The 12,714-nt window shown below is 37.8% G+C and overlaps 1 protein-coding gene and 1 long non-coding RNA gene across 2 annotated transcripts in view; one reads left to right on the top strand and one right to left on the bottom strand.

The window, feature by feature from the left end:
• Positions 1 to 10,101, top strand: part of LOC134324443 (activin receptor type-1C) — a 31,403-nt gene extending 21,302 nt beyond the window's left edge. Inside the window, exons 6-9 of the mRNA XM_063006293.1 lie at positions 4,221 to 4,377; positions 6,257 to 6,381; positions 8,950 to 9,080; positions 9,701 to 10,101. Coding sequence (XP_062862363.1) covers positions 4,221 to 4,377; positions 6,257 to 6,381; positions 8,950 to 9,080; positions 9,701 to 9,826 — 539 coding nt within the window. The 3' untranslated portion in view covers positions 9,827 to 10,101. The remainder of the gene's footprint in view (positions 1 to 4,220; positions 4,378 to 6,256; positions 6,382 to 8,949; positions 9,081 to 9,700) is intronic.
• LOC134324444 (uncharacterized) lies at positions 462 to 2,104 on the bottom strand. Its single transcript, XR_010014178.1, has 3 exons — positions 2,032 to 2,104; positions 1,646 to 1,726; positions 462 to 649 (listed from the first exon to the last, which is right to left on the bottom strand). It is a non-coding gene; the product is annotated as an uncharacterized LOC134324444 (long non-coding RNA).
• Positions 10,102 to 12,714: the final 2,613 nt, after the last annotated feature.

Raw genomic sequence — 12,714 nt, 5'->3', positions numbered from 1 at the left:
TTTGTTCTAAATAACATCAGATGGTTAGACAATTTTGTTGACCCCATAAAACTGTAGATGATGATAAAGAGCGTTTAGTGAATCCAGGTTTACATTCCTCCATCTGAACTAAAGAACTTTGTTATTCAGTAATTCATTATAATATTAGATCAATATGCTGTAATATCAGTAACTTTAATAATGGGGTAATTTAAAAGAAGAAAGAGGCAAATAATATATATTGGTCGTGCATACACTAAAAAGTCATGTGTTAAAAACGACACACACTGTGTGGAATTTCAACACATGTACGGAGTGTGCTCAGGGACGACACATACTGTGTTGATTTAAACACAGTAAATGTGTCATCCTGTTTTTGCACACCCACCGTGTTAGGATACTTAACACACACAATGTGTTGTTCTCACACAGTGTGTGTTGATTATGTGTAATCAAGAAAATGGGTCAAATAAAGACGAATACACATGTAGCCATTTTATTTTACTGTATAATATTACAAATGTTTAAATAACATTCTTTTTTGTGACAATACATTAAAACAAGATTACAAACAGTTTAACAGTAAATTTACAAAATATATCTTCCTTGAACTTTCTTTTCCATTCTTAAAGATGGTTGCAAAAACTCGTAAAACGACTGCTCCTCTGTCCTAAAAGAAAGACAAAAAATATCATTACAAGGTACTGTGTAATCACAATACAAAATATTAACTGAGACATTTACAACATTTCATATTTTGAATAACATTCTGATTATGAGTAATCAGCTAACTACTAATATTCCTCCAAATTTGTCATCAGATGTCTAATTTTTCCACATAGGCTGTTTAACAAATTATTAAACAAGTCACCTGAAAGCTACAGTTACAGAATACAAGCTAAAATGTTTCCTTTACCAGAATAAAGTAAATCAGATGATGCATTTTGAAAGGGTTGTGCTTTACCCTAAATATATCCACCACTACTACTTTAATGCTAATAACAATAAGCAATGTTGCTAACGATTCGATTTAAAGAACCGATTCTTCCGAACCGATTCTGCACTTCCGACCCAACTGCATTAGGACCAATAATGAATCAATCGATTCAGTTTTTCGATTCGTTTAAACAGATGACCGATTCAGTAAAACGAACTGAGCTAAACTAAGCTAAAACAAATGTTAAAATGATTAAAATTCGCTTCTCATAATGAGATTTAACTTAAATAATGTTACTCAATCACTGTAATCACATAGTCAGTTAAGTAAATTACCTTGAGAACACTGAAAACACAGAGGGTTGCTGAGGTAATTTGATCCACAGTCAGTCTGTTTTGGTGCCATTTTGAGCTAACTAAAAGTCCAATTAACGGTTAGCCAGTTGGCTAACGATAAATAATACCAATAAAAAGAAAGACTAGTTAGGTTTAACAGAACATTTATTGCTCAATAGGAACAGAAAAGCAAACTTAGGTTTATATTAATGTAATTCAGTGCCTCCTTTTTTACTTAACTAAGTCAGTTGTCAATTAAAGTCGATTGTTAAAACAGGTCACAGGGTTAAATAGCTTTGCTTGACTTCATAAAACACACAACAAAACACTGATAAACATGATCTACATAAACATTAATAAAACAAAGTCAATACTAGTTCCTTTTGCAACTTACCAATAAGGGTATAAGGACGGGTCCTGCTGCCTTTCCTTGCATGGTCCAGAAAGAGGGAATTAACCGTGAAACACAGATATACTTGATAGGAGAAATGTGATTGGTTAACGCATATTTTTATTTATTAATTTATTTTAAATCTTACATGTGAAATAATCTATGTTTTTAGTCATAAATGCCATTATTTTATCCAACAAATGTAAGTAAAATTGAATAAATATATATTTTTAAACAATGTATTTTCTCACAGTTCTACACACATAAATGTGTCGACTAACTATTGGAGTTACTTTACACGTGTCTGTGTAAAAAGGGGCCAAAAATGACACAAAACGTGTTACAGACCGCAGGACACAGTAGCTGTGTAGAAAAAAATGACACATTACTTCTTAGAGTGTATCCTCGTGGCTCAGATTAAATCTTTCGGCTAACTCGTCCGTGTCCGTCCTTAATCAGCTCCAGTAAACCAGTTGTTCTTCTCAGAATAACCCGTCCCAAAGATTAAACCGCTGTGCCTGATTACCGGCTCCGACCCCCTGAACAAGCGACAGATCTGTTTATTCTGATGATGTTACTGTTCTCAGAGCTGTTCTCAGAACATGAGTGGATTTTCTTAGAGCTTATAAAAGTGCTAATAATCTGTTCAGAAAAACAAATAAATGTACTTAAAAATTACCAGAAAAACAGACAAAAGAACAAATAAGTTTCTTCCTTAAATTGTTGAAGGCAAGATCATGCAGGCACGTTTAGTTTCTTCTCAAGACAGCAGTTTTAATTTGGCGTTATGGTCAGGTTTTTGTCTTGTTGAAAGGAACTTTGTCTTTTCTGTCTGTCCTAATATGTCCCGGTACATCTGTGTTTATTATTTCCTTTGATTATGTGCGGTGCTCATGTACCATTTGCATTTAATCAGCGTAATATTATGATGCTCACACTTTCATACTTACTCTGAACATAACATGACAACAAGAAAAGCCAAATTATTATTTGGTGTGTGTGTGTGTGTTTATTTTTATTTTTACTTTGGGTTTGCAAGGTTGATATAGTCAAATGTTAATTCTACCCAAAATTCCTCTTCAATAACTGCATTATCCTGAATAGTTTCGTGGTGAATCTACCTGGAAATACTGGGTGATTACAGGAACACGCTAATCCAGTTACTCTTTCACCCGAGGACAATTTAGAATAGCTGATCTCTCAATCGGGTGTTTTGCTAGGTGGGAGAAAAACAAAGTACTTAAAGGAAACAAATATCAACCCTTTTAACCATATTAGTCCATACACATATAATACACTGCGTTCTATAGGAAAGTTCTTTGGGTTTTTTGGATGTGACGTAGTAATAAATCCAAATCAGACACTAATACTTGTAGGGTGAAGGAATATATTGGCTTGAATCTTGAACGCATTGTAGCATCAACTCCAAAGTTTTATACTAAAGCGAAACATTTTCCTTACAGATAATCATGAAACAACATGATTTTGTCAAGAAGTACAGATGTTGGCTTTCACATCTTTTGCTGATAGCAGTCTGATTGGCCCTCGTCATATTTGCCAAAGAGAACATGGACTCATCTGTCTTTCAGTTAATCTGAAATGAGCTCAGTCCCAGAAAACACAGTAGCATTTCTGCATTAGATTAATGTACGGCTGTCTCTTTACATAACAGAGTTTCCGGTTGCATTTCTTGATGTAGTGGTGGACCGTGTTAACTGACAATGGATTTCTGAAGTACTTCAGAGCTCGTGTGGCTATATTTATCACAGTAGCTTGATGTTTTCCCATGAAAGCTGAAAGGTCACACACATTAAGCCTTGTCTTACATTGACTTACAATTCTTTCATAGAGTTTGGGACAAAGTGGTGAACCGTGACTCATCTTTGTAAATATATAACCTATATTATCTGTACATTATTATTATTATAATTTTTTTTCTATTATTTATGCATTTGTAGCGTAGTCAATTTGTGTTCCGCTGCTGGGGATCCCTGATTGCGTTTAAGGAGAGTGTATCACGCCTCCTCCAACCCGTGCGGACCATGCATTCTGCACAGGCACCTTTATCTGCTAACCAGGGTCCTTACACAGCGACCCCACCCACATAGTCCGGATCATCCCGCCCTAGCAGACACAGTGACCAATTAGTGTCTGCTGCAGGCACTGCCAATTATGCCTGCCAGATGGCGCCCAGCCGAGTTTCGAACCGAGGAGTTCAGAATCTCGGCGCTGGTGTGCTAGTGGAATATCCCGCTGCGCCACCTGGGAGCCTTTCTGTACATTCTTTTGATTAATCCTGTGTTCCTTATTATTCCATGCTCCTTTATTAATGCTTGATCACACATCATGATGTATAGGTGCATATAGACAGCCTCTGTTTTTAGAGCTTCTCACCTTAAACTAGACCTAAATTAGACCTAAACTACTTTGATTTGTACACAGTAATCAGGTGAATGAAGGTGTAACTGTGCAAAAGTATTTAGGTCAAGGGAAAATAAATCAGTGCTAAATTTAACAAGCCAAATATTACAGTAACGTATTTTTAATACTCGCATGTGTGTGTGTGTGTGTGTTTCAGGAAAACCAGCCATCACTCACAGAGATATAAAGTCCAAGAACATTCTGGTGAAAAAGAACGGTACGGCAGTGATCGCTGACCTGGGACTGGCCGTGAAGCACGACTCCTCTACCAATACCATCGACATTCCAGTCAACCACAGAGTGGGCACAAAGAGGTCAGACCATGATCTTAACAAATGTAGGGTTATTTTATATATGTAGGATTTAATTATATGGTCAAAAGTATTTGGACACCTTTGCTTTGTTGGGCTTACAAGCGTCAGCTAAAGTGGTGTAAAGCACGCCACCACTGGACTGTTCTGTTGGTTCAGCGTGTTAGGGATTTGGCTGGGCTCCTTAGTGTCAGTGAAGGACATTGTTAGACAGTTAAATTTTTCCTAATTTATGACCGCAGATTTTCCAGCGGCCCATTATACATCTAACCAGACCTTCTCGACCAAGGTTCGAGGCACAACTTTCCATCAACACGCTCCAAAATCATGTGGCATACCGTGCCAGAGGAGTGATTCTCAGGCGTCCTTAGTTAGTTTAATCATATTATTAATGTCAGAGTAAGCTGATAGTTCTTATTTTGGTCACCCCATTAATATCAAACTCTCTCTCCTGTGCCCTAGAATCAAACTCATATTTTTATGCATGGATATGGAGTTTTATTTTTGGGAACGGCAGATGTGCCTCGCGTTTACTTTATATGGCGGCTTTGCTTTTTACGTGATGGTGACGTTGAAGACGGACTATCAATTCATTATTACTGAATTATTCTGACCTGCGGTGTACTGCAGGTCACGTGAGGCTTCTGAATACAGGGATCAGTTTCCAGTGGTTCTTTAAGGTTACAGGTATAAAGAAAAGAGCCACATTTCACAACAGTCATTAAATTACACTCATAAATTAAATGATAGAATAAATGGAAGCTACAGTGCGTCCACAGAATCGGTTGTTAGTTTTCCAAACTTACGTACCTGAGTCGTGTTTTTAGCTGCTTTAGACTTCGACCTCTTGGACATTTTGTCTAACCTGTTGCTAACTGAATTGCCGTAGTATTGCTAGTGTAACCGAGCGTCTTTAGAGTTTGCCGAGTAAGTAAGAAATAAACTGTACATAAACAAACCATCGGGAGCAGAATACTTTACTGGTTTGCTCTTTTGAGGCGCAGCACAGAGATGATCACGTGTGTAGAGAAGCACACTTTTACATTGATTATGGAATCTACGAAGGGAGAGAACACACACATCAAACATTATCAGCACACGACACCACAGAAACGTCTCTTACACTAACTTAATTGCCGTATGATTGCTAGGACGCCTCATATTGCATATTGTGCCTCGGTCTGTGTGGTCCGTAGGTTTGAAGAATCAATTACATATGATGAATGAATCCAGCATGACAGTGCCTGTGTGCTGCTGGGGATCCCGATCGTGTCTGAGGAGGGTATATTCGCCTGCCCCACGCCCCCTCTGACGCATGCAAGGTCCCTCAACCCCTTCTTATTGGATACACTCATTAGGCTGGATATTTTCTGTACAGGCGCCTCAGGCTGCTAATCAGGGTTAGACTTATTAGTTCGGTCTTTCCCACCCAGCAGATTGCTGACCAATTTTAAATGCTGCAGGCATTGGCAGTTGTGCCCGCTAGGGGACGCCCAGCCAACCGGTAGCACTCAGGCTGTACAGAAACTAGCGGATTATCCCGCTGTGCTACCTGGGCACCCCGACCGTCTTTTATAGTTTAGATGTTAGTGCTGATTGTGTGTGTGTGTGTGTGTGTGTGTGTGTTGCTTGGTTTCTGTGGAGTGTTTATCCTAGTAAATTGAATTTGCTCAGTTCTGTGAAAGTTTGTGTGTAACGTAGAAGTTAAATGTTTACTCTCGTTTCTATATGTGTGTGTTCAGGGTCTCAGACGAGCACCGGCGATTCTCTGAACCCATTAAACCTGTTGACTCTGTGTAACACAGATGTTAATGTGTACTCTCCTCTATAGGAGGACGTCTCACACCTGGGGTTTAATGTGTGTGTGTGTTTGTGTATTTAGATACATGGCTCCTGAGATTCTGGACGACAGCATTAACATGAGCAGCTTCGAGTCGTTTAAGCGGGCGGATATCTATTCCATGGGCCTGGTGTTTTGGGAGCTGGCGCGAAGGTGCTCCGTCAGAGGTGCGTGTTAACAAGAACCTGACACAGTTTAATCCGTATGTTCTGACAGCAATTTACTGATCTTACTATTATAATAAGACACATTTTAAAGTATGTGAGCAAATCATGTATCATAAAATATACACAACAGCATCCAAATACGATTACATTTGGACCATCTTATTTACATTTGTGCTTTAAAAACTAGGGATGTAACGATACACTCGATACATACCCATGATGCGATTCACGATATGATTTTTTTCTCGATTTTTTAAACAAAATTCAATTTTGACAGTTTCCTTTTATTATTTCTCTTAAAAAAAATTAAATACTGTATTTGTGCTTATCTTTTATTTATCTAAATAATGAATGCCCTTTTATTTCTGAGGTAGGTACAAACTATTCAAAACAATGCTGCACATTTCTCTTTTTGTTTAAAAAAAACAAATCCCACATTATATAAATAAATGAATAACACAAATAAAGAAAGTATCCTCGCATAAATAAATTTGGCTGGAAAATTCAGAACATGGCAACCCTGTAGTGACGTCAACCAGGCGAGCTGAATAGTGCCAGCACCCTCTGCTGTTTAAAGTGAATATCGATGGTGCATCGTTACATCCCTAGTAAAAACAATTAAGGGCAAAAATAGTCCATTTTGCATCCCATAGTCCTGATTGAGTATTAGATTTCTGTATTAGATTACTAAGTATTGTTGCTAGCAGTATAGCAGGCCAATGAAGGGATTAATACTACATTTACTTTATGGACCTCATTTTACTGCAGTCATTAAATTACACTTATAAATTAAATGATAGAATAAATAGAAGCTACAATACACACCACAGCTACCTTAACGATTGAACGTAAACCTAGAACATCCAGCGACGGTCTCAAAGACTGCTTTACACGGGGCATTTTGACTAAGCGATTGCTAACTGAATTGCCGTAGGATCGCTAGGACGCCTCATAGTGCAGATTAACCAGTAAACATGAGGCACTTCAATGCTGCATGAATAAAAAACGTTAAATCGCTAAACACAAACTTTAAAGTTTAAATTTCATAGCAAATTGCAGATTACAGAGGAAAAGGCTCGTTTCACGGTCCGTGACACGATTTTCACGGCCGTGAATTAGGTCGGGCTTTAGTTATAATGCACACCGAGCTGTATAACACAAGTTTAAAAGCGTATCACCACACGGTGTGGAAAAATACAGCTAAACTTTGATACATGTGGATGCTTTCAGAGTGAATTTAATGGTTTTTAAATGGTAATCTCTAGTGAGCACATTTTGATGAGCCAATTTGTGCCCAGACCTGCTGGATGTCCACTAATAGCTTCACAGGAAGAGCGTAGCACGTTCGGGTTTAAATCAGGCTCAGGGCTTTATATATAAACACTGAATTCATCCACACACAGGTTGATTCTACTGTATTCTATTTCTGGCTGCACTTTGGGTGGTGAATGCTGATTTTAAAATTAGAAGTTCATTATTCTGATCATTCACTCACTCAGTTCTTATAGAAAGTAGTTTGAACTGAAGCTGAACTTCACTCACAGAGCTGTTTTGACAGTTTAAAGCACTTAAGGTTCTTCATACAGATTCGAGATATTTATCCAAAATGAAGATCTAATGATTGAAGACCTAATATATAGCATTTATTTTGTTTTTACATAATCGACAGCTCTGCATCCATCATCTCTGTATATTTGTCTTGTTTTTGTGTTTTTGGGGTTTCACTTACACCGACTAGGTATAACATTATGAGCACTGAGAGGTGAAGTGAATAACACTGATTATCTCTTCATCACGGCACCTGTTAGTGGGGGGGATATATTACACTATATTAGCAAGTGAAGCTTTTATCCTCAAAGTTGATGTCAGAAGGAGGAAAAATGGGTGAGCGTGAGGATCTGAGCGAGTTTGACGAGGACCAGAATGTGATGGCTAGACGACTGGGTCAGAGCATCTCCAAAACTGCAGATCTTGTGGGGTGTTCCCGGTGTGCAGTGGTCAGTATCTATCAGAAGTGGTAGTGGAAGGAACAGTGGTGACGTCCTACGGAGTTCTGTGGTATCTGGTACCAGGACATTACCAACAGATCAATGCAATGTGTGTTGTGACACATTCATCTTATTAATAGTATTAAAAATTATCTATAATTTGAGCCACACTAGCCCTTCTGCCTGACCATAACAGTCGCCATAGCCTTTTTATTCCTCTGGCATGAATGAGTCTTGACCACCCAACAGCCTGTCGGCGGATTGTGGCTTGCCCTTTCTCGGATCACTGGTTGTGGGTTCTTACCACAGGTTGAGAAACGTCAACTCAGCCATTAAATTTTTTGGGAGGTGGTCCTAATGTTTTGGCTCACTGGTGTATACAGTACATGTTTCATCTACATTTTCTGTCTGTTTAGTTTTAAGACGTCTTTATTTATGTTTGTAAATTGGTAAGTTTGTTCGTATTTATAAAAATAAGTCCAAAAGACAATAAATAGCAAAGACAGATGTGTTTAAATACTTGTTTTCTCTCACTGATTTGCTGATGGATAAAGTTTAACTCAATGTTGATCCCTCTCAGGTCTGCATGAGGATTTCCAGCTGCCTTTTTTTGACCTGGTGCCTTCAGACCCGTCAGTGGATGAAATGAGGAAGGTGGTGTGTGAGCAGAAACTACGACCCAACATCCCCAACCAGTGGCAGAGCTGTGAGGTGAGGGCAGTTATACTCAGAAGAGCTTCTGTTTACAGTGTTTCTGTAGTATCATGAGCAAACTTGAATTCTTAAGTCTTTAATTCCCTTTGTTCCCTTGATTTTTAGGTAATTTACAATCTACACTACCTGTAAATGTTTTTATTTTTCAGTCGAAAGGGTTAGAGGAGGGTTGTCCAAATTTCTTTTTTTGGTGGCCAAATATAGAAAAAATATACAATGATGGGCCACAGACTGTCTATAACGTAACAAATAAAAAATAATCTGCGTTTCTGATACCTATGTGCAGGCATGTTTGCAAATTTGTCACACATCCATTCTTTCGCATTTTGTGAGTCATTTGTTATTGGGAAGTAATGCTCGAACTATTTTGAGAATCCGCTTTTTCAAAATAAAACACCTTTCACAGTGTGATTATTTATTTATTTTTTTGTGCGGCCTGGTAATAAATGACATGTTATGGATAACGGTCTGTGGCCTGGTACCTGGGGACCACTGTGTTAGACAACCAACAACCTTGTACCCTACAGGAGACGTTAGCTAGCCATCGTCCCTGGTGCCTTCAGGCTGATCACCTGACCAGTAAAACCTTGTTAGATGTTGATTTGTGTGTCCTGCAGGCCCTGCGAGTGATGGGGAAGATCATGAGGGAGTGCTGGTACTCCAACTCCGCCGCTCGCCTTACTGCCCTGCGTGTGAAGAAGACCGTCTCTCAGGTGACCGTCGCGAAGGACGTTAAGGAGTAGCGCGCTCTGCACACCGGCGGACTCTGGTCTGATTCAGTAAGGGACCACATTTCAGTTCTGAGGACGTCTTAAGATGCTCTGACGGGAAAACTAAACAGCTTAGCTGGGTTTCCAGTCCTTTAACTGGGTTTGTGGTGTAATGGTGCAGGGAGGATATACTGTGCACTGACCGTTCCAGTTTATCTGGATGACTTTATACCTTGTTCACTGCCTTCTTGCTTACTCGTAGCTTTCCTCTTTAACCTCCTTCTCTTAACACTCCTCCTGTGGCTTCTCATGTTGGTACACAGGGCTGCAGCACAGAAATGGCAAAGTAAAGATTGCTCACGCTTTCCAAACTGAATTATGATTAAGATATCATTATAGTATCACACACTACTGATACTAATGCATGACGTAATTCTGTGCACTTTATTTCAATTCTATTTTATATAACATGAGAAAAACAAACTTAATTTCACCTACACTATCGTATAGTATCGTATACTATCAACTACACAATGTATAGTACCGATACATTGATATAAAAAGAGTTTCTTAAGGGTTTTGTATATAGTTAATTAGATTTCTAGATTAAAGGATCTTCTTATATTGTATTAAATGCTAGATTACTATATTATCAAACTGATATTTTTTATTAGGAGTTATATTATTTTTCAACACTTTAACATACAGATACAGACTGTGAACGTATTATAAGCTGTGTTGGGTTAGCAGATTTGTAATTACATAGCCACTGTTTATTTAAAAATGTAATTCAGGTACAGTAAAGTGGATAAATGTGACAGACTTAGCTACAAGCGACCCAGCAAAAATAGTTTAACTACACTGAAGCTACACTAATTATTAATAGAACCATCTTTACTAATCAGAAATATTGATTTTAATAACCAGGCAAAATTTAATGGGACAAGTGGACGTTCACGAAGCACGTTATATATCAAACCACCTCCTAGTTTCTACACTCACTGTCCATTTTATCAGCTCCACTTACCATATAGAAGCACTTTGTAGTTCTACAATTACTGCCTGTAGTCCATCTGTTTCTCTGCATGCTTTGTTAGCCTCCTTTCATGCTGTTCTTCAATGGTCAGGACCACCACAGAGCAGGTATTATTTAGGTGGTGGAAAAAACAGAAAATGTAGTTAAAATGTGAAATCATTAAGAGTAAACTTTACATACATAATGGTCTTAATGGTCGTGGAGGAGGTGTAGCCACAATTTATGACAACCCTGATATATTCTGCTGATACCACTGACGGTAGCTTTTTATCCTACACTCGCTGACCCGCAGCTTTACTTCTGACCAGATTAACGCTAAACTGGGTGGGAAAGTGCTTTAAAAATGAAGAGCCGCTGTAAAATGTGTTGCACGTCTGCTTTAACTACGTTTGTATTATATGAATGCTTTAATATTGAATCACTACTCCTGGTACCTTTCTGAATGTAAAGATAGACCGCTACCTCAAGTGTTTAATTCAAGTGCCAAATGCTTTAAGTTGCACAGTTTGTGCTTTGTGCCATAATGCTGATGTTCTGTACATATATAATGTATACATAAACTGTATGTGAAGTGTTTTTGTTACTGAGCGAGACCCAGGGAGAGAACGAACGACTTAGGAAACAGAGTGAGTAATTTAATGGCTTAATTAATCAACTGAATGAATCAAAGCAACTATTATCTGAATAATTATATTTATATTATTTTTCTCATGTGATTTAAAGCAGCTTTATCTGATTTGCACTAGAAAATTAGATCTTTTAGCTTCTTGACTATAATATGGAGACGTATTTTAATTAATCTAATTTTAAACCAGCTGTATGTTAAATCAGTAGCCGAATACAGTTGCTGTATAAAATCGTCTTGGTCTTAACATGAACGTGTCGTAATAAGTCGTATTAACACTCAGTATTCTTGTTTTATTTGCTAAATTCTCATATTATGTATATACACCGATCAGCCATAACATTAAACCACCTCCTTGTTTCTACACTCACTGTCCATGTTATCTGCTCCAGTTACCATATAGAAGCACTTTGTAGTTCTACAATTACTGACTGTAGTCCATCTGTTTTCTGCATGCTTTTTTAGCCTGCTTTCACCCATAAAATTTAGGTCTGAAGATTGGCTGGGCCATGCAAGCACCTTTACTTGAGTTATTTTGGCTAGAAGTTTGAGGTTTCCTGTCCCTGTTAAAGAGCTGAGATTTAGTTACAAACTCCTAAGGTACTTTTAAGTTATACATTATATAGTCTAAGTATTATACTATTTTTAATTATTATTTTAACTAATTATTTGTAAACTAAAAACATTATTATTATGTTGAATAATTATTAAATATTAAATTATCTAAATTTTTTTATTGTTTTTGTAATACCTAATATTTAACCTTATTGGCTGATAATTTAGGTTTTTATGGAAAATAAGTGTGTAAAATAAATTTAAAAATAACTAATAAAATTTATTTTACTGAATTTTTTTAGTTATATTTAATTTTATTTTCTATAAAGAGCTAAATTATCAGGGCGGCACGGTGGCTCAGTTGGTAGCACTGTTGCCTCACGGCAAGAAGGTCCTGGGTTCGATCCCCAGGGGTGGGCGGTCCAGGTCCTTTCTGTGTGGAGTTTCTTCCGGGAGCTCCGGTTTCCTCCCACAGTTCAAAAACATGCGGTCAGGTTAATTGGAGACACTGAATTGCCCTATAGGTGAATGGGTGTGTGTATGTGTGTCTGCCCTGCCCTGCAGTTACTGTGTGCCTTGCACCCATTGAACCCCCCCGTGACCTTAATTAGAAAGTGAGTGAGTGAGTATAACATTTAATAATTATTCAACATAATAATAATATTGGCTTATATTTATTACATTTAATTATTATAAGCTATGACA

The sequence above is a fragment of the Trichomycterus rosablanca genome, chromosome 12 (genome assembly GCF_030014385.1).
Source record: "Trichomycterus rosablanca isolate fTriRos1 chromosome 12, fTriRos1.hap1, whole genome shotgun sequence".
Lineage (NCBI taxonomy): Eukaryota > Metazoa > Chordata > Actinopteri > Siluriformes > Trichomycteridae > Trichomycterus > Trichomycterus rosablanca.
This window is presented reverse-complemented; position numbering and strand designations above follow the sequence as displayed.